Source organism: Coregonus lavaretus (genome assembly GCF_964263955.1).
Source record: "Coregonus lavaretus genome assembly, chromosome: 23".
Lineage (NCBI taxonomy): Eukaryota > Metazoa > Chordata > Actinopteri > Salmoniformes > Salmonidae > Coregonus > Coregonus lavaretus.
This window is the reverse complement of record NC_140010.1, coordinates 31,158,996-31,182,087: the sequence shown is the minus strand read 5'-3', so window position 1 is coordinate 31,182,087 and position 23,092 is coordinate 31,158,996. Positions and strand designations below refer to the sequence as shown.

Here is a 23,092-nt window from a genome sequence, read left to right as displayed (position 1 = left end):
CTCCAAGGATGTCAGGAACAAGATTGTAGACCTACACAAGGCTGGAATGGGCTACAAGACCATCGTGCGGTTGGTGCGATTATTCAATGTCAATCTCCCTCGGCCTGGGTCTCCATGCAAGATCTCACCTCGTGGAGTTGCAATGATCATGAGAACGGTGAGGAATCAGCCCAGAACTACATGGGAGGATCTGGTCAATAATCTCAAGGCAGCTGGGACCATAGTCACCAAGAAAACAATTGGTAACACACTACGCCGTGAAGGACTGAAACCCTGCAGCGCCTGCAAGGTCCCCCTGCTCAAGAAAGCACATATACAGGGCCGTCTGAAGTTTGCCAATGAACATCTGAATGATTCAGAGGAGAACTGGGTGAAAGTGTTGTGGTCAGATGAGACCAAAATCGAGCTCTTTGGCATCAACTCAACTCGCCGTGTTTGGAGGAGGAGGAATGCTGCCTATGACCCCAAGAACACATTTTTTAAAAACATTTTTAGTCATTTAGCAGACGCTCTTATCCAGAGCGACTTACAGTTAGTGAATACATATTTTTTTTTATACTGGCCCCCCGTGGGAATCAAACCCACAACCCTGGCGTTGCAAACGCCATGCTCTATCAACTGAGCTACATCCCTGCCGGCCATTCCCTCCCCTACCCTGGGCCAATTGTGCGCCGCCCATGAGTCTCCCGGTCGCGGCCGGCTGCGACAGAGCCTGGATTCGAACCAGGATCTCTAGTGGCACAGTTAGCACTGCGATGCAGTGCCTTAGACCACTGCGCCACTCAGGAGCCACACCATCCCCACCGTCAAACATGGAGGTGGAAACATTATGCTTTGGGGGTGTTTTTCTGCTAAGGGGACAGGACAACTTAACCGCATCAAAGGGACGATGGACGGGGCCATGTACCGTTACATTTTGGGTGAGAACCTCCTTCCCTCAGCCAGGGCATTGAAAATGGGTCGTGGATGGGTATTCCAGCATGACAATGACCCAAAACACACGGCCAAGGCAACAAAGGAGTGGCTCAAGAAGAAGCACACTAAGGTCCTGGAGTGGCCTAGCCAGTCTCCAGACCTTAATCCCATAGAAAATCTGTGGAGGGAGCTGATGGTTCGAGTTGCCAAACGTCAGCCTTGAAACCTTAATGACTTGGAGAAGATCTGCAAAGAGGAGTGGGACAAAATCCCTCCTGAGATGTGTGCAAACCTGGTGGCCAACTACAAGAAACGTCTGACCTCTGTGATTGCCAACAAGGGTTTTGCCACCAAGTACTAAGTCATGTTTTGCAGAGGGGTCAAATACTTATTTCCCTCATTAAAATGCAAATCAATTTATAACATTTTTGACATGCGTTTTTCTGGATTTTTTTGTTGTTATTCTGTCTCTCACTGTTCAAATAAACCTACCATTAAAAAATTATAGACTGATCATTTATTTGTCAGTGGGCAAACGTACAAAATCAGCAGGGGATCAAATACTTTTTTCCCTCACTGAATATATATAGATTTGTTGGTCAATTCCTCCACACACCATGCACTCTTTAAATAGCCTACCTCCGTGTCAGTGAAGGGCTTTTAAGTTAAAAACAAGACTTGAATTGAGAGGGTATGAGAGGGTATGCCATAGGCCTACCTTTTATTAAAGAAAATAGCTTAAGATTTTTAAGAAAATAAAACTGATCCGATTATATAAAGTGATCAATAACAGCGATTTGGTCCGCAATGCTTTATGCTAGAAACAAGCTGTAAAATACCGGGAAAAGACTTGACTCCGATGCATATGGGGATATCATTGTTTTGTTTCTTTGAAATTCAGAGGCTGAGCTACAACCTTCCATAGCTGAGGAGACAAAACATTTACTTTGCTTGGGAAGTAATCTAATTCTGTCACTATCCATTGATTAAGCTATTCACTGTCTGTAAAATAGAAGATGTTTAAACCCAGACAGCTTTTAAGGAAACACTTGTGACCTTCTCTCATTGGGTTAAGCAACGGAAAAGAGTAGCCAGCAGTTAAAGCTTAAATTTAGAATTGCATTAAATGTTTATAAAAGGCAATTTTTTCTTGGACCTTTAAACACGATGATAGATTAATGCATTGCTTTTACTATAAAGGAGCTCTTTACACCCCTACTCTTGTCCACGGTGGTCTGCAAACCCACAACCTTCTGGCCTTCATGTGTGCTATAAAAATTCCTGCGTTGCCATGTAATGCTTACAGGATGAAGAACAGTTTCTAAAACTGCATATCTAAGGCTCTGGTCTGTCCAAGAAGTGAGGTTAAACGGTTGTAATTATTATTTTGGGTATAGGGGAGGGTCACTTGTTTTGTTTTTCAAGCGTTAAGGGAGGGTTTAAGGTGAAATATATTTTGCTGAAGGCCGGGCCATCCATTTTCATTTCAGAGAGGACCGATTTTCTCCCTGTAACCCTTATTATAAATAACGTTCCCTCCCTAAAGGCTAATATTTAGTCTGTCCAATGCTAGTCTCACATTGGCATCCTGGACTCGTGGAATGTGAGAGATCGGGTTTCGTCCAATACATGTAGACCTATATGTCATGAAAAGTTGTGATTTTGAGTTTCCATGTATAAACATCCTTACACCTTCCTGGTAATACTGGTTATGGTTTTGTCTCCACTCACCCACAGTCCCCAGTGCTATGTATCCAAGGATGATGATGATGAAGATCACACAGCAAAACACGTCTGTGCAGCTTCTGTAGAGAGAGAAAGTAAAGGTAAATATCCTTGACAAGGCTTTCAATATTCAACATACCCAGAAAGAGAGCAACGAGAGGAGAGAGACAGAAATGAGTGTAAAGAGAGAGAGAAACTAGAGGAGATGGAGATAAATTAGTGTAAAGAGAGAGAAATATAATATAATATGCCATTTAGCAGACGCTTTTATCCAAAGCGACTTACAGTCATGTGCGCATACATTTTTACGTATGGGTGGTCCCGGGGATCGAACCCACTACCCTGGCGTTACAAGCGCCATGCTCTACCAATTGAGCTACAGAGGACCACAGAAATGAGAGGAGAGAGAGAGAAATGAGAGTGTAAAGAGAGAGAGAAATGAGAGGAGAGAGATAAGTACCCATCAAGGCCTCGTTCATTATTCTGTTTAAGATCAAACCGCAGCAGAGGGGAACCATTTTGATGATGAGATGTTTTCCAAACGTTTAAATGAAATATTAACCTCAACAATCTGCTGCTATGAATCCCTGTGGACACATCACATTCCCACACTCTCTTTCCCAGGGTTTGGCAATTGGAATGGCTCTTGCAGTGTGTGTACCAGTATGTGTGTGTGTGTGTGTGTGCCAAGTGCTTACATCTTTCTCTCCAACCGAGGACTGGATATTGTCACATATCCACAAAGGGTAGTGTGCACGCACGTGTTCCGATCCAGATAATTGTTAGTGTGTTCCGATCCAGCGACCTATCTAGTGTCATGTTTAATGAGTCTTAATCACAAAGGGGACTGTGAAGAGACAAAGCCATTTTATATATCTTGTATTTGCACTGTACTATGTATTATGTCATGTTTCATGTGGACCCCAGGAAGAGTAACTGATGCTTTTGCAGCAGCTAATGGGGATCCTAATAAATACTAAATACCAAATTAATCAGCTTACATATCAATCGAATGTGTAGAAATCCCTCCCTGGCCTCCCAGCTGAGCACTGAGGTAATGGCTGATTAATCCAATTTGATTGGTTGGGATTGACCTCTATCAATGAGAGTTATGTCCAGTCATGTCCAGCCCCTCTCTGACCTGGCAGGTAAGGCCTTCAAGTGGCAATCTCTTTCACCAGCCGTATACCTTCATTGGAATGAATGAACCTCAACAGGTTCCTACCGATCCTTGACTTCGGCGATGTCATTTACAAAATAGCCTCCAACACTCTACTCAGCAAATTGGATGTAGTCTATCACAGTGCCATCCGTTTTGTCACCAAAGCCCCATATACTACCCACCACTGTGACCTGTACGCTCTTGTTGGCTGGTCCTCACTACATATTCGTCGCCAAACCCACTGGCTCCAGGCCATCTATAAATCACTTCTAGACAAATCCCTGCCTATCTTAGCTCATTGGTCACCATAGCAACACCCACCTGTAATATGTGCTCCAGCAGGTATATCTCACTGGTCATCCCCAAAGCCAACACCTCCTTTAGCCGCCATTCCTTCCAGTTCTCTGCTGCCAATGACTGGAACGAACTGCAAAAATCTCTGAAGCTGGAGACTCTTATCTCCCTCACTAACTTTAAGCATCAGTTGTCAGAGCACCTTACCGATCACTGCACCTGTACACAGCCCATCTGAAATTAGCCCACCCAACTACATCATCCCCATATTGTTATTTATTTTGCTCATTTGCACCCCAGTATCTCTATTTGCACATCTCTTGCACATCTATCATTGCAGTGTTAATACTAATTGTAATTATTTTGCACTATGGCCTATTTATTGCCTTACTGCCATAACTTGCTACATTTGCACACACTGTATATATATTTTCTGTTGTATTTTTGGCTTTGTGTTTTGTTTTACCCCATATGTAACTCTGTGTTGTTTTTATCGCACTGCTTTGCTTTATCTTGGCCAGGTCGCAGTTGTAAATGAGAAAAAAGGTGTAAAGGTGAAATAAAAATAAAATAAATATAAAACAGTCCAGGTTAGTGGGTTATAACAGATCATGTCTGTAAGGTGGTGTGTTTAGGGAATAGTGATTAGGTTGTGATTGGCAGCACTGGGTCATTGAGTTGACAGTGTTAGTGTGAGACCTGGTGTTGAGCTGCACAGCAGGCTTTCACAAACACATTGCCCAACACTCCCTAGTGCTTAATAATTCAGCCTTTAGCTGAGCTCAGGCAGCACTTTCCCCAGATCCAACAGGCCTGCAGAGACACACAGAACAGTACACAAACACACACACACACACACACACACACAAGCAGTCATGCACACATGTATGGAGCACACACACACACACACACACACACACACACACATAATATTGAGCCATGTGAATGTGTGGGTAGTTGAGTTTATTAGAATCCCCATTAGCTACACATGCAGCAGCTACTCTTCCTGGTGTCCACATAAAACGCACAAATACATGAAAAAGTACAGAACAGTTATAGACAAGGACATTACATTTAAAATAATAATAAATAAATACAATTTAAACAAAAACAAAAAAATAAATAAGAGTTACATATCAAATCAACATGCGCCGAATACAACAGGTGTAGACCTTACAGTGAAATGCTTACAAGCCCTTAACCAACAATGCAGTTAAGAAAAAATAAGTGTTAAGAAAGTATTTACTAAATAAACTGAAGTTAAAAATAAAAATAAAAAGAAGAAGAAAATAGAAAAATAACAAATAATTAAAGAGCAACAATAAAATAACAGTAGTGAGGCTATATACAGGGGGTACCGGTACATGTGTGGGGGCACAGGTTAGTTGAGGTAATTGAGGTAATATGTACATGTAGGTAGAGGTAAAGACACTAAGACACTAAGAGACAACAAAAATACTATTTACACACAATCATATATACATATTCATATTCTTATATACAGTTAAGCAGTAGTTGTAGTAGTAGTTGTAGTTGTAGGAGGAGTAGTGGTAGGACAGGTTGAAGGTTCTGCCTCCCTGGTGATATTAGGTCTGTCCAGACTAGTTTGTGTTTTCCTGCTCTGTCCTGTCCTTTCCAGTCCTCTGGAACGGAACGACCCTGCATGATGCTGAAAGCATGACACTCATTCACCAGCTGATGAGAAACATCAGCTAAACTCAAGCAGGGAGAGAGGGAGAGAGAATGTGTGTGTGTGTTTGTGTGTGTGTGCATGCTTGTGGGTGTGTGTGTGTGCGAAATAGAGATAGAACGATAAATAACTTTTCAGAATCAGGATTCTAAAAACCCTGAGGACACTAAAATCAACTCAGAGTAGCACACATTGATAATGTCCCTATATCAGCTGGTAGAGCACGGCGCTTGTAACGCCAAGGTAGTGGGTTCGATCCCCGGGACCACCCATACACAAAAAATGTATGCACGCATGACTGTAAGTCGCTTTGGATAAAAGCGTCTGCTAAATGGCATATTATATTATTATTATATTATATATACAAACAAACAACCTGCAGAGTACAGTATCTATCCCTCAGCATGTTCCCATCTATCTCCCTAAAGAGTGATACAATAGACAGGGGTGCCCAATTACATAGTTAGAAATCATTTGTGCACTACAAATTGACCGCAAGAATCCCAAACAGATATAATATTTGAAAAAAACCTCATTTCAAACATTGGGATACGATTACATATGGCTCTCTATTTATGTGTGGGAATACTTGGTCACAGATTTCCTAAATTAAAATCACGTTGAGCTTATTTCCTGGTAATTTTACAGTCTTTTATGTCCAAGAACGGAAATAATTAAAAAAGATAAAATAAAAAAACATTTATTTGCTCAGAAAACTTGGGGGGCCCAAAAAAATCATGCCGCCTATTGGGGAACCCTGCAATAGAAGAATTAACAACAGCAAACATCTGCCAGTGAGCTCTATGATAAGGAACGACCACCTCAGTCTGAAGGGTGATGGACGACTTATAGAGAGACAAATCACCAAGACAGTCACCTCTCAACACCACGCTACAATTTATGTGTTGCCTTTCAGGAGTTATCGGCACACAAAATGTAATTTTATAAATCACTGCCTCTGAACCAGTCATGTGTGTGGGGGGCCCTGTGCTGTTCGCTTAATCGCTGTCATGAATTCAAATTTCACAGGAGAATTTAGGAAGGAGAGAAACAGTCAGAGTATGATAATTGATGCGACCTGGAATTCAATAGCCTGGTCCATGATCTATTCGTGCTCTTTTGCCAACTTGCGGCAATGAGTGACAAGGAATTGGAAAGATAACACAAACAGATCTGAGACCAGGCTAGAGATTCAATAGTCGACTGGTTTAATCTACGGCCATCTTTAAAATCCCATCATTAAACAACTCCATTTCTCTCACTCAAAATAGACATTGAAGAGACTGAATTAATGTCTCTCGTTTTTAATTAAAACCACTGATCCATTCCTGCAGGACTGCTTTATGTCTCTGAATAGGAACTTGATTAATGATTCTAACAATGGCTGTGAACAGTAATGAGAAGTTGGCAGTTGGCACCCTGAGTGAAATATGGGCTTCAAATTATAACTGCACATAACAAAGCAAATCTATATTTATGAGCTTAAAAAGAAAGACCAGACAAAAGTGTCCCCAAATAGGCCTAGTCCAAGTTTTCAGCATCTTTGAGCTACTTTAAATGATTGGATAAACAGACTGGAGAAAGATATATGGTCAGCATTAGAACTAGTAAATGGGTGGAGGTGTGTGTGGTGGGTGGGATCCATACGTCTCATCCTTGACAGGAACCGAGAGTGTTCTTAGAGTCGAGGGTAGGAGTCGAGGGTGGGGGGGGGGAAGAACTTGAGAAATAGAGGGTCGCTAGCTGGCTACAAACCTTTCACTTCATCATGTCCACTCATTGGTTTTATAACAACTTTGCAACAAACTGCACTTGTAAGTTTGAACAAGGATATTGTAAGGACATGATACATAGTCAAACACCAGTACTTACTTATGAAATAGCAAGCGACCCAAGCGGGTATCTTGAGGTATGAGTCTGCAAGACTCTCATAGGTAGCTCTCATTATACAGGTAGGACTCATACTGTTTTAAAGGTGAAAACGATCTACACTGCTCAAAAAAATAAAGGGAACACTAAAATAACACATCCTAGATCTGAATGAAATACTTTTTTCTTTACATAGTTGAATGTGCTGACAACAAAATCACACAAAAATGATCAATGGAAATCAAATGTATCAACCCATGGAGGTCTGGATTTGGAGTCACCCTCAAAATTAAAGTGGAAAACCACACTACAGGCTGATCCAACTTTGATGTAATGTCCTTAAAACAAGTCAAAATGAGGCTCAGTAGTGTGTGTGGCCTCCACGTGCCTGTATGACCTCCCTACAACGCCTGGGCATGCTCCTGATGAGGTGGCGGATGGTCTCCTGAGGGATCTCCTCCCAGACCTGGACTAAAGCATCCGCCAACTCCTGGACAGTCTGTGGTGCAACGTGGCGTTGGTGGATGGAGCGAGACATGATGTCCCAGATGTGCTCAATTGGATTCAGGTCTGGGGAACGGGCGGTCCATAGCATCAATGCCTTCCTCTTGCAGGAACTGCTGACACACTCCAGCCACATGAGGTCTAGCATTGTCTTGCATTAGGAGGAACCCAGGGCCAACCGCACCAGCATATGGTCTCACAAGGGGTCTGAGGATCTCATCATGGTACCTAATGGCAGTCAGGCTACCTCTGGCGAGCACATGGAGCGCTGTGCGGCCCCCCAAAGAAATGCCACCCCACACCATGACTGACCCACCGCCAAACCGGTCATGCTGGAGGATGTTGCAGGCAGCAGAACGTTCTCCACGGCGTCTCCAGACTCTGTCACGTCTGTCACATGTGCTCGGTGTGAACCTGCTTTCATCTGTGAATTTGCCAATCTTGGTGTTCTCTGGCAAATGCCAAACGTCCTGCACGGTGTTGGGCTGTAAGCACAACCCCCACCTGTGGACATCGGGCCCTCAAACCACCCTCATGGAGTCTGTTTCTGATCGTTTGAGCAGACACATGCACATTTGTGGCCTGCTGGAGGTCATTTTGCAGGGCTCTGGCAGTGCTCCTCCTGCTCCTCCTTGCACAAAGGCGGAGGTAGCAGTCCTGCTGCTGGGTTGTTGCCCTCCTACGGCCTCCTCCACGTCTCCTGATGTACTGGCCTGTCTCCTGGTTGCGCCTCCATGCTCTGGACACTATGCTGACAGACACAGCAAACCTTCTTGCCACAGCTCACATTGATGTGCCATCCTGGATGAGCTGCACTACCTGAGCCACTTGTGTGGGTTGTAGACTCAGTCTCATGCTACCACTAGAGTGAAAGCACCGCCAGCATTCAAAAGTGACCAAAACATCAGCCAGGAAGCATAGGAACTGAGAAGTGGTCTGTGGTCACCACCTGCAAAACCAGTCCTTTATTGGGGGTGTCTTGCTAATTGCCTATAATTTCCACCTGTCTATTCCATTTGCACAACAGCATGTGAAATGTATTGTCAATCAGTGTTGCTTCCTAAGTGGACAGTTTGATTTCACAGAAGTGTGATTGACTTGGAGTTACATTGTGTTGTTTAAGTGTTCCCTTTATTTTTTTGAGCAGTGTATAATGGGTCTAGATGGCAAGGTTAAATAATGACATTGGAAGAAATAAGGCTAGGTCGGTATTTAAAGGTCATGAGTATCTGGTGGCCAGTTCTGAGTAAGCTGCTTTTATGAATATGTGTTGTTTAAGTGTTCCCTTAATTTTTTTGAGCAGTGTATATTCTAATACAGCAAAAGGTTTAGCAATACACATACACAGCTTTAGAAAACTCTTCAACATAGTCTTAGACATCTGTGGAGGATCTCGGTCTTGCTGGTAGCTGAAACATATCTTTAATAAGATATCCCCTGATCCCTGAAATTGCTGCTGGAGTGAAAACACTGATACAGAGAAATCCTAAAATAATCAAATAGAACAACATTAACACTTATTGTGTAGCTATAAAAAGTTTGGTAATTTCATAATTAATTCCTGTGTAATTTTTGCCACCATAAGAGCTTTGCACGCGCACACGCACACGCACACGCACACACGCACACACGCACACACGCACACACACACACACACACACACACAAGATCTATAATTACATCTCTGCAGCTCCCTACTCTGACTTTAAGGGAAGCCTTCAGTAAAGGATCAAATTAAGTGTTCAAATGAATTTCTCACCTTTTCTCTGGGAACAACAGCAATAATCTACCCCTCCTTTCCCCTGATCAACACTGCAAACTAAGGTGTTATTTATCGTCAATTGAACCTTGTGAATATAAGCTGAAACAGTGGGAGATGGGTCGATGGCAGATTTGAGGTCTGTGCACCCACAACGCTCTTCAAATCATACAATTAGTCCGAATACATTTCCATTGACAAACACCCAAAGCAAAACTACAAAGATGGCTACAATCTCCACAACACCAATCCTCCAGCATTGTCCCACCATAACAATCAACCACCCAGGCACTCATTTTCTCTCTCTTTTTTCAGCCTCTTTTCCCCTGGATAGGTTTTGTCAGTGAGGTCTAATAAAGGATTTGAAGTGTCCTCCTCGTTGCTCATTTAAACATCCCACTTTGCTCCACTCCTTGCCACCCCTCTCTGTCTGGGCTAGTGGGGCTCTAACCAGCTGACCTGGTCCCTGTTCCAGCTGGTTGGCACTGCAGCCACACTGATTGCAGCCAGTCAGTCACCTGAGTCTCTAATAGCCATCGATTTCCTCCCTCTTTTCTCTGACAGGCTTTTAGCTGTGACACCGTCAGACGGGAGAGAAAAGCGAATTGTTTTCGCTCTCTGGCTTCTGTCAGGTTTAATGCTCTGCCTAGGATATTGGTTGGGAAGGGAGGGTCTGAATCATCTGTGAAGGTTGGCTAGAGAATCTCACATGTTTGGGTTTGTAATGTAGTGGCAAAGACATGTATAATATGGATGGTATTAGAATATAAAGTTTAACCTCTAATAGTTTGTTTGAGGAGATGTGTGCTTTTCCAAAGCACCAAATCCTACTACTGAATTCTATGGAATAATATTTAATTATTTCACCAAAGGATAATCTCTTTGTCACGACTTCCGCCGAGCCTGCTTTCCCTCCTTGTTCGGGCAGGGTTCGGCGTTCGTCGTCACCGGCTTACTAGCTGCTGCCGATCCATTTATCATCACTCCACTTGTCTTGTCTAATTAATCACACACACCTGGTCCTTAGTCATTGTATAAGTGTTCCCTCTGCTTCCTTGTCTGTGTGGGTGATCGTTTGTAGTGAGCTGTGTGTAGCTCGGTTGAGCTACCCTTACCTTGTTGTTGTCGGGGTAGATTTTTCCCCTGTGCCTGTGTTTTGTTGTCGCATGCTTGCGCAACTGTTTATAGACGGAATAAACTTTTTGGATGCGTATTACTCTCCCGCGCCTGACTCCTATCACACGCATCACAGAATCACCCACCCGCTATGGAGTCAGCGGGAGAAGAGCGCATGCCTGGAGTCATGGCACGGGTTCAGGAGCACTCCACGATGCTGGCCAGCTTGGGGGAAGCGATGGATCGGGTTCTTCAGGTCGTCCAACGCCTGGAGAGGAGCAGACCCGATCTGTCGAGACCAGCTGGCCAACCAGATCCAGCCACCTACACCCCAGCACTAGGAGGGATCCAGATATCCCGACCAAGGTCGTTCGAGGGGACAGCGGCGCTGTGCCAAGGATTCCTCCTCCAATTGGATCTTTACTCCGCCAGCATCAGGCCGGCACCATCGGAGCGGGAGAAGGTGTCCGTCGTCGTTTCCTGCCTCTGTGGGAAAGCCCTGGAGTGGGCCAACGCGGTGTGGAACGAAGGGGGAGCCGCGTTGGAGGACTACAGGGAGTTTGCTTGCCTCTTTCGGGCGGTATTAGACCACCCGCCCGAGGGTCGAGAGGCTGGTGAGCGACTGGTCCACCTGAGGCAGGGGACGAGGACCGCACAGGACTTCGCGTTGGAGTTCCGGACGCTGGCAGCGGGGTCCAGTTGGAACGAGCGGGCCCTGATCGACCATTTCTGCGGGAGGACGTCCGACGGGAGCTAGTCTGCCGGGACACCATGTTATCCTTCGATAAACTGGTGGACATGGCCATTCGGTTGGATAACCTGCTGGCAGCCAGAGAACGTCCTGGTAGGGGTCTGCCCGTTTCCACTCCGGAAGACTCTGACATTTCACCACACGTTGTCGTCAATGCTCTTCTGGGTTTGGAGGCGGCAGGCAGGGCACTCTCGCATCACCCCAGGTATCGAACACCCACACTTGTTCAGAGCCCTCTGCTGCGCACTGTAAAATAATTGTCTCCTTTCCTGAGCACATGGATGTTCCCCAGTGTAAGGCGCTAGTCGATTCAGGCGCAGCTGGGAACTTTATGGACAGGGCATTCGCACACCGTATAGGCATTCCATTGATTCCCCTATCCATTCCACGCCCCATCAGAGCACTTGATAGTCGACCATTAGTGTCCGGGTTGGTTAAGGAAGTTACTGCACCAGTCACCATGATTACGCAGGAGACTCATTGTGAGCAGGTTACTTTTTTCCATTATTGAGTATCCTGCTTTCTCATGGCCGCAGAGGGTTCTCACAGGGTGGTCATGAGAGTGTCAGGGTAGGTGTCTAGGTGTTTCCGTTGGTGCAACCACGGTGGAAAGTCCAGGCAGTACCTCCACCGTGCGCATTCCCCCTGAATACCTCGATCTGGCGCAAGCGTTCTCTAAAACGCAGGCTACTAAATTACCACCTCATCGGGCGGGGGATTGCGCGATAAACCTCCGGGTAGACGCTGTACCTCCCAGGAGTCATATATACCCCCTGTCACAGGCTGAAACGGTGGCTATGGAAACATATGTCACTGAGTCCCTGCGCCAGGGGTATATACGTCCCTCCACTTCACCTGCCTCCTCGAGTTTCTTCTTTGTGAAGAAGAAGGACGGAGGTCTGCGCCCGTGCATTGATTATCGACCACTGAACAGGGAGACGACAGGGAGATCGTATGTGGAGATGGAGGGAGATCGTATTTCAGCCGTGCGTAATTGGCCGACTCCAACCACGGTTAAGGAGGTGCAGCGCTTCCTTGGCTTTGCCAACTATTATCTGAGGTTTATCCGGGGCTTTGGCAAGGTCGCAGCTCCCGTTACCTCGCTGTTGAAGGGTGGGCTGTCCCGGCTCCGCTGGTCTGCTGAGGCTGACCTGGCCTTCAGCAAACTGCGGGGTCTGTTCACCTCAGCCCCAGTACTGGCCCACCCCGATTCATCACTACCGTTCGTAGTGGAGGTGGATGTGTCCGAGGTTGGGATAGGAGCTGCCCTGTCTCAACGCTCGGGTACGCCACCCAAGCTCCGCCCCTGTGCATTCTTTTCGAAGAAGCTCAGCCCGGCGGAGCAGAACTACGGCGTTGGTGATCGGGAGCTGTTGGCTGTTGTCCGAGCCTTGACCATGTGGAGGCATTGGCTCGAGGGGGCAAAACACCCTTTCCTCATCTGGACGGACCACCGTAACCTGGAGTACATCCGGGCTGCGAGGTGGGCCCTATTCTTCACCCGGTTTGATTTCACTCTATCATACATCCCGGGTACGAAGAACGTGAAGGCAGACACGCTGTCCCGGTTGTATGACACAGAGGAGAGGCCCAGAAACAACACTCCCATACTGCCGGCCTCCTGCATTGTGGCGCCGGTAGTATGGGCGATGGACGCGGATATAGAGCAGGCATTACGCACGGATCCCTTTCCACCTCAGTGTCCAGATGGGCTACAGTACGTGCCTGCTCTTATCCGTGATCGTCTGATCTTCTGGGCACACACGTCACACTCCTCTGGTCATCCAGGTATTGGTCGTACAGTGCGCTGCATGAGCGGAAAGTACTGGTGGCCTACCTTGGCTAAGGACGTGAGGGTGTACGTCTCCTCCTGCTCGGTGTGCGCCCAGAGTAAGGCACCTAGGCACCTCCCAGCGGGTAAGCTACAACCATTACCAGTTCCACAACGACCATGGTCTCACCTTAGCATTGATTTTCTGACTGATCTTCCCCTCTCCCAAGGTAACACCACCATCCTGGTCATTGTGGACCGCTTCTCAAAGTCCTGCCGCCTCCTTCCTCTGCCCGGTCTCCCCACGGCCCTGCAGACTGCGGAGGCCCTATTTACTCACGTCTTCCGGCACTACGGGGTACCAGAGGATATAGTGTCTGACCGAGGTCCCCAGTTCACGTCCAAGGTCTGGAAGGCGTTCATGGAACATGGGTATCTCATCAGCCTGACCTCTGGGTTCCACCCCGAGAGTAATGGGCAGGTGGAACGGGTAAATCAGGATGTGGGTAGGTTCCTGCGGTCCTACTGCCAGGACCGGCCGGGGGAGTGGTCGGTGTTCTTGCCATGGGCAGAATATGCCCAGAACCCTCTCCGCCACTCCTCCACTAACCTAACACCTTTCCAGTGTGTTATAGGTTACCAACCGGTTCTGGCACCGTGGCACCAGAGCCAGACTGAGGCTCCTGCGGTGGATGACTGGTTTCGGCGCGTGGAGGAGACATGGGATGCTGCCCACGTTCACCTCCAATGCGCCGTGCGTCGTCAGAAGGCCAACGCTGCCCGCCACCGCAGTGAGGCCCCTGTCTTTGTACCGGGGGATCGGGTCTGGCTCTCGACCCAGAATCTGCCCCTCCGCCTGCCCTGCCGGAAGCTGAGCCCGCGGTTTGTGGGGCCGTTCAAAGTCCTGAGGAGAGTCAACGAGGTCACATATAGGTTATTACTTCCCCGTGATTACCGTATTAACCCCTCGTTTAATGTGTCTCTCCTCAGGCCGGTGGTAGCTGGTCCGCTCCAGGAGTCTGAGGTGCGGGAGGTCCCTCCATCTCCTCTGGACATCGAGGTGGCCCCGGTGTACTCGGTCCGTTCCATCCTGGATTCGAGGCGTCGGGTGGGGGGCCTTCAGTACCTCGTGGAGTGGGAAGGGTACGGTCCGGAGGAACGGTGCTGGGTCCCGGTGAGGGATATCCTCGATCCCTCCATGTTACGGGATTTCCACAGCCGCCATCCGGCTCGCCCTGCTCCGCGTCCTCCTGGCCGTCCCCGAGGCCTGGGTCGGTGCGCTGTTGGAGCTGCGCGTCAAGGGGGGGGGTACTGTCACAACTTCCGCCGAGACTGCTTCCCCTCCTTGTTCGGGCAGGGTTCAGCGTTCGTCGTCACCGGCTTACTAGCTGCTGCCGATCCATTTATCATCACTCCACTTGTCTTGTCTAATTAATCACACACACCTGGTCCTTATCCCCAATTAGTCATTGTATAAGTGTTCCCTTTGTTTCCTTGTCTGTGTGGGTGATCGTTTGTAGTGAGCTGTGTGTAACTCGGTTGAGCTACCCTTACATTGTTGTTGCCAGGGTAGATTTTTCCCCCTGTGCCTGAGTTTTGTTGTCGCATGCTTGCGCAACTGTTTATCGACGGAATAAACTTTTTGGATGCCTATTACTCTCCTGCGCCTGACTCCTATCACACGCATCACACTCTTATAATATCTGAAATGTAAGTTAAACACTGGGTTAAGCACCACTGACATTTCACAGGGTCTGTATGAGAATAGGCTTAACTCACATTAAATATTAGCTTAAAGGTTAATGACTATAGCCTATAAATGTAATTTCCACAACAGAGACATTTTCAGTTCAGTCAAAGCAGAGATCAGAGCAGACCATGGGCTCTGTCTCAAATGACACCCTATTCTTCGATTAGTGCACTACCTTTAAAGGATAAGGGACATAGCCCTTCATTTATTAAAATATTCTGTTTTATATCAAATCAAACACTGTCGATATGGGCAGTTCCATGGTGACTGAGGTCTTTAACATTGATGTGTAGTACTAAAAGTTGTGTAGTACATCACCAAAGCCCTAAAATGTGTGCAGTACATCACCAGTGGGACAGCCCTTTGGCAGCACTCTCATTTCATCATCACTTCTAGCTATTAGTAGCAGTATAGTGAAAACACTCACCGTCTGGAAATGGGATCACACATAGCAACAAGCACTCAGTGCCTCTCACAAATGAAACAAAAAGACCCACTGTTCAGCTGTGAAGGCGAAAGCAAAAAAGGGAAATTACCTGTTGCTGATTGGTCCTCTGAATGTTGGGTCAAACTTGCGTGGTTCTCCTGAAAAAGAGAGATTTACACATTAGTCAAAGTGATATGAAGAGTAACGATACGAAACATAATTAAACAGCTGTCAGCTTACACTTAATAACCAAACAGCAACACCCAACAGACATGATTCTGTCCATGGTCCAGGAGTGGAGAAACTCTGTAGTGTTCCTGGATGGTATTGGTCTTTGTGCGGAAAAAGTTGAAAGGGTTCAAGCCAGTGACCTGGAAGGCTTTGGGGAGAGAAGACTGTGCTGGGTTTGAAGGTGTTCTGCTCATAAATTCTGTATCTGTCACCAGTATAGTTCCACTTGTCTGCCTGTGGTAGCAGTGTGAGAGAGGAGTAGTGTAGAAGGGTGGTGAGTGTGTGTGTGTGTGTGGGGGGGGGGGGGGTGAGAGAGCAACAGAGGTTGAGAGACTGAGGCAGAGAAAGAGTTTGTGATTCTGGCCGGAAAATTACTTCATTGTGGTTTGTTGAAGGTGACTTTCCTGAGTTTGTGTTCTCACATTCTCACTCAGGTGTATGAATGCCAGTCATCAACCATCCAATTTATCTCTTCTTGTCCGACTTATGCAGCTTGAGTGACTTTGCTGAATGAAAATCCGGCACATGAAAAATGAGTGTGAAAAAATGAGTGTACTCATTCAACAGTTATTTCAACTCAAACCGTAAACAAAAGATTCAGTTGATTGGCAGGTCACAGTTTGTAGAATGAACACCTCAATTGAAGGTGCCTTTAAAGGGGAACTGCACCCGCTGATTTGGCCTTGTTTTATGGATTGCTCCTAAAGAAATGCTGGCGGCCATGACAGAAGCCAAATGTGAGTTGGCTTGGGGGTGTGATTTGATGTGGGTGTTTCTTGGATGTGTCCTTGCCACCAGCAAGACACACCCATTTGTCAGAACCTTGCCCGCAAATAAACAACAAATAAACCTCCTGCAGGTTGAGTTCAATAACTAGAGGCAGATGTATGGTGAGATGCCGGAGGAAGCTTTGAATAGGTCAGTAGCCTACAGAGTAATATGATCAAAATGCAATTGATGAATTTATGTAGATATTCTAAACTAAGTGTTTTCATACATTTCAAATGTAGTAACAGGTCCATGTAGAATAAACAACCCTTTACATAACACCATAGGAGCAGGGTTCTGCTAATATAACAATGTGCACCTTTCATCTTTTATTGTCATTCCCAGCCGATACAGATACTGTGTCTATCAGCATTTTGTCTGGTGGTAATGGGGCTACCTTGGCAAACATGTCAGAGTGGTCATACCTTCCTGTGTGGTGTCCCATATATACAACAGGAATTCCCTGATCCTGGTACAGAATACACAGGCTTTCTCCCTCACTATATTGACAAATACCATTCAATTCAATAATAAAAAAAGACAATACATGTAAAAGTTGTCTAGCCAGTTTTAAATTTTAATGCTGAGTGCAAGGTCCCTCTCCATTGAGAGACATCAGTATCAAGCCCGTCTGTCAGTCTGGACTTCTTCACATCATCCTGAAAGTCTCCATGTACTGGCTCCATACATGTTTCTGTGAACACACACACATAGTCACTGTTCTATTACCAATGGCAGTTAGGATAGGTAATATCTGACACACAAACAGGTACTATGTTGAATTTAGAATGGTCAGATAAAACCTACCTAATTCTGTTCTCCCCATCGACGACCGTTGGTGAGCAGGCAAGAGGTGAGGCTGGAGGTGAGGTCTTTGCCAGAGCCCCATTGATGATCATAGCAGCGCAGATTCGCTCCTTGCCAACATGTGGCTGACTGTTCTATTCATAGGAATTATCACTGCGAGGGCATGTCTGCATGATGCTGATGAGGAGCCCCTTGCTGGTCTTCCTATTCTGCATGTTCGGCTGCAAACTGGACATCTCTCGAACAACTGCAGCAGGCAATCTTATGAGGTGGTGTTGACTGAGAGGACCTGTGACAGTGCATTTGGAAAGTATTCAGACCCTTTGACTTTTTCCACATTTTGTTACGTTTCAGCCTTATTCTAAAATGGATTAAATAAATAAATAAATCCTCATCAATCTACACACAATACCCAATAATGACGAAGCGAAAACAGATTTTTAGAAAAGTCTGCAAATTTATTACAAATCAAAAACAGAAATACCTTAATTACATAAGTATTCAGACCCTCAAAATGTAGCTCAGGTGCATCCTGTTTCCATTGATCATCCTTGAGACGTTTCTAAAGCTTGATTGGAGTCCACCTGTGGTAAATTCAATTGATTGGACATGATTTGGAAAGGCACACATCTGTCTATATAATGTGCCACAGTTGACAGAGCATGTCAGAGCAAAAACCAAGCCATGAGGTTGAAGGAATTGTCCGTCAAGCTCAGAGACAGAATTGTGTCGAGGCACAGATCTGGGGAAGGGTACCAAAAAATGTCTGCAGCATTGAAGGTCCCCAAAATCACAGTGGCCTCCATCATTCTTAAATGGAAGAAGTTGGAACCACCAAGACTCTTCCTCGAGCTGGCCGCCCGGCCAAACTGAGCAATCGGGGGAGAAGGGCCTTGGTCAGGGAGGTGACCAAGAACCCGATGGTCACTCTGACAGAGCTCCAGAGTTCTTCTGTGGAGATGGGAGAACCTTCCAGAAGGACAACCATCTCTGCAGCACTGCACCAATCAGGCTTTTATGCTGGCCAGATAGATGCCACTCCTCAGTAAAAGGCACATGACAGCCCGCTTGGAGTTTGCCAAAAGGCATCTAAAGACTCTCAGACCATGAGAAACAAGATTCTCTGGTCTGATGAAACCAAGTTTGAACTCTTTGGCCTGAATGCCAAGCTTCACTTCTGGAGGAAACCTGGCACCATCCCTACGGTGGAGCATGGTGGTGGCAGCATCATGCAAGATGGCGCCGACAAACATGGCAGCTCTGCTTCTAGCTCCTAAGCAACTTTGTAGTATTTTGTTTCTTTGTGTGTTATTTCTTACATTATTAGCCCAGAATGTTTTTTGTGTTATTACATACAGCCGGAAATAACTTTTGGATATCAGAGTGGCGAACTTTCCCGAACAGGATCCTTTGTTCGTACCCCCTAGAGCAATTTAACTTACCCAGAGGCTGCTCCATGACGCCGCCGGCGGGCAAACCATACACCGCTTCAGAGTATATTACTCACTAATGTTCAGTCTCTGGACAATAAAGTAGACGAGCTCAGGGCGAGGATCTCCTTCCAGAGAGACATCAGGGACCGTAACATACTCTGTTTCACGGAATCATGGCCCTCTCAGGATATACTGCCCCCGTCCATACAACCAGCTGGGTTCTGAGTACATCGCGCAGACAGGAATAAAGAATTCTCTGGGAAGAAGAAAGGCGGTGGTGTATGTTTCATGATTAACTACTCATGGTGTGATTGTGATAACATACAGAAACTCAAGGCCTTTTGGTCACCCGACCTAGAATACCTCACAATCAAATGCAGACCGTATTATTACCTCCCAAGAGAATTCTCTTCGGTTATAGTCACAGCCGTGTATATTCCCCCTCAAGCCGATACCACGACGGCCCTCAAGGAACTACACTGGACTTTATGCAAACTGGAAAGCACATATCCTGAGGCCGCATTTATTGTAGCTGGGGATTTTAACAAAGCAAATCTGAGGAAAACGCTAACAAAGTTTTATCAACACATTGAATGTACTACTCGCTCTGGAAAAACACTCGATCACTGCTATTCCCATTTCTGGGATGCCTACAAGGCCATCCCCCGCCCTCCCTTCAGCAAATCAGATCACAACTCCATTATGCTCCTCCCTTCCTGTAGGCAGAAACTCAAACAGGAAGTACCCGTGCTAAGGTCTATTCAAAGCTGGACTGACCAATCGGAATCCATGCTTCAAGATTGTTTTGATCACGTGGACTGGGATATGTTCCGGGTAGCCTCAGAGAATAACATTGATGTATACATGGACACGGTGACTGAGCTCATCAGGAAGTGTATAGGGGATGTTGTTCCCACGGTATCTATTAAAACCTACCCAAACCAGAAACCGTGGATAGATGGCAGCATTCGCGGAAAACTGAAAGTGCGAACCACCGCATTTAGCCATGGCAAGGTGACTGGGATAATGGTTGAATACAAACAGTGTAGTTATTCATTCCATAAGGCAATCAAACAGACAAAACGTCAGTACAGAGACAAAGTGGAGTCACAATTCAATGGCTCAGACACAAGACTTATGTGGCAGGGTCTGCAGACAGTCACGGATTACAAAGGCCACTTCGCGGACACCGATGTCTTTCTCCGGAACAAGCTAAACACCTTCTTAGCCCGCTTTGAGGATAACACAGTGCCACCGACGTGGCGGGCTCTCGTTCTCCGTGGCCCACGTGAGTAAGACATTTAAGCGTGTTAACCCTCGCAAGGCTGCCAGCCCAGATGGCATCCCTAGCCGCGTCCAGCTGGCTGGTGTGTTTACGGACATATTAAAGCTCTCCCTATCCCAATCTGCTGTCCCCACTTTCTTCAAGATGTCCACCATTGTTCCTGTACTCAAGAAAGAAAAGGTAACTGAACTAAATGACTAATCGCCCGTAGCACTCACTTCTGTCATCATGAAGTGCTTTGAGAGGCTAGTTAAGGATCATATCACGTCTACCTTACCTGACACCCTAGACCCACTTCAATTTGCTTACCACCCCAATAGATCCACAGACGATGCAATCGCCATCGCACTGCACACTGCCCTATCCCATCTGGACAAGAGGAATACCTACGTAAGAATGCTGTTCATTGACATTATCTCAGCCATCAACACCATAAGGTCTGAACCCCGCCCTGTGCAACTGGGTCTTGGACTTCCTGACGGGCCGCACCCAGGTGGTGAAGGTAGGAAACAACACCTCCACTGATTCTCAACACAGGGGCCCAACAAGGGTGCGTGCTCAGGCCCCTCCTGTACTCCCTGTTCACCGATGACTGCGTGGCCACGCACACCTCCAACTCAATCATCAAGTTTGCAGACGACAACAGTAGTAGGCCTGATTACCAACAATGATGAGACAGCCTACAGGGAGGAGGTGAGGGCCCTGGAGGAGCGATGCCAGGAAAATAACCTCTCCCTCAACGTCAACAAAATGAAGGAGTTGATCGTGGAGGGAGCACGCCCCTATCCACATCAACGGGACCGCAGTGGAGAAGGTGAAAAGCTTCAAGTTCCTCGACGTACACATCACTGACAATCTGAAATGGTCCACCCACACAGACAGTGTGGTGAAGAAGGCACAACAGCGCCTCTTCAACCTCAGGAGGCTGAAGAAATTTGGCCTGGCCCCTAAGACCCTCACAAACTTTTACAGATGCACCATTGAGAGCATCCTGTCGGGCTGTATTCACCGCCTGGTATGGAAACTGCACCGCCCGCAACCACAGGGCTCTCCAGAGGGTGGTGCAGTCTGCCCAACGCATCACCAGAGGCACACTGCCTGCCCTTCAGGACCTCTACAGCACCCGATGTCACAGGAAGGCAAAAAGATCATCAAGGACATCAACCACCCGAGCCACAGCCTGTCCATCCCGCTATCATCCAGAAGGCGAGGTCAGTACAGGTGCATCAATGCTGGGACCAAGAGACTGAAAAACATATTCTATCCCAAGGCCATCAGACTGTTAAATAGCCATCACTAGCCGGCTACCACCCGGTTACTCAACCCTGCACCTTAGAGGCTGCTGCCCTATATACATAGAATCACTGGCCACTTTAATAATGTTTACATACTGCTTTACTCATTTCATATGTATATACTGTATTCTATTCTACTGTATTTTAGTCTGCCACTCCGACATTGCTCGTCCTAATATTTATATATTTCTTAATTCCATTATTTTACTTTTAGATTTGTGTGTATTGTTAAGATACTACTGCACTGTTGGAGCTAGGAACAAGCATTTCGCTACACCGCAATAACATCTGCTAAATATGTGTATGTGACCAATACAATTTTATTTTATTTTATGCTGTGGGGATGTTTTTCAGTGGCAGGGACTGGAAGACTAGTCAGGATCGAGGGAAAGATGAACGGAGGAAAGTACAGAGAGATCCTTGATGAAAGCCTGCTCCAGAGCACTCAGGACCTCAGACTGGGAAGAATATTTACCTTCCAACTGGCCAACGACCCTAAGCACACAGTCAAGACAACACAGGATTGGCTTCGGGACAAGTCTCTGAATGTCCTTGATTGGCCCAGCCAGAGCCCGGACTTGAAACCGATCGAACATCTCTGGAGAGACCTGATAATAGCTGTGCAGCGACGCTCCCCATCCAACCTGACAGAGCTTGAGAGGATCTGCAGAGAAGAATGGGAGAAACTCCCCAAATACAGGTGTGCCAAGCTTGTAGCGTCATACCCAACAAGACTCAAGGCTGTAATCGCTGCCAAAGGTGCTTCAACAAATACTGAGTAAAGAGTCTGAATACTTATGTAAATGTGATATTTCCGGTTTTTATTTTTTATACATTTGCTAAAATGTCTAAAAACCTGTTTTTGCGTTCTCATTATGGGGTATTGTGTGTAGATTGACGAGGGGGAAAAAACAATTTAATATATTTTTGAATAAGGCTGTAACGTAACAAAATGTGGAAAAAGTCAAGGGGTCTGAATACTTTGCGAATGCACTGTAAGACAGCCAAGAAGTAAGTTGCATTTTGTTCTAAAGAAAGGACAAAGTTTTTTGCTAATGCACAAAATGACTACTAGTTGTATCTGCTTGGCTGGAGAATTAGCCTAATATTTTATCAAGCCAGGTATTTTTTAATACAACTTTTCAAATTTCACATAACACACATTACCTGTCGTTGCTGATGAAGCCGTCTGGGCAGTCATCAGGGCAGTAACTCGGGTCACTATCAGAGGCCTCATGTCCTTTTCATAGGAGTCGAGGGAGACTCTTGCAACAATGGAGGTGGTGTCACAAGTGTACTTGTGTCACATGACACACTTTTATTCTGAGGTCTTGACTGACAAGCTGTGAAAATAGCAAGTGAACAGTGAACTAAAGGATTTTTGGAGGTTGCTAAACCATTGCAATCACATTGTTATGATACCCACCTTTGCTCCTTCTGGTAGGTCCCGGCATCCGTTCATGACCAGAGGATCAGTCTTGCACCCTACTGTGCACTTTGTCTAACAGAAAAACAGGGTCAGCGATGGTCATCATCCCTC

General features: G+C 46.3%; 1 protein-coding gene across 1 annotated transcript in view; it reads right to left on the bottom strand.

Moving 5' to 3' along the window:
- LOC311098751 (choline transporter-like protein 5-A) overlaps positions 1–23,092 on the bottom strand; it is a gene marked incomplete at both ends in the record, with an annotated part of 106,657 nt that overhangs the window by 15,097 nt on the left and 68,468 nt on the right. The window contains 2 exons of the mRNA XM_084139302.1: positions 2,647–2,720; positions 15,843–15,891. Of these exons, the coding sequence (XP_083995428.1) occupies positions 2,647–2,720; positions 15,843–15,891 (123 nt within the window). The remainder of the gene's footprint in view (positions 1–2,646; positions 2,721–15,842; positions 15,892–23,092) is intronic.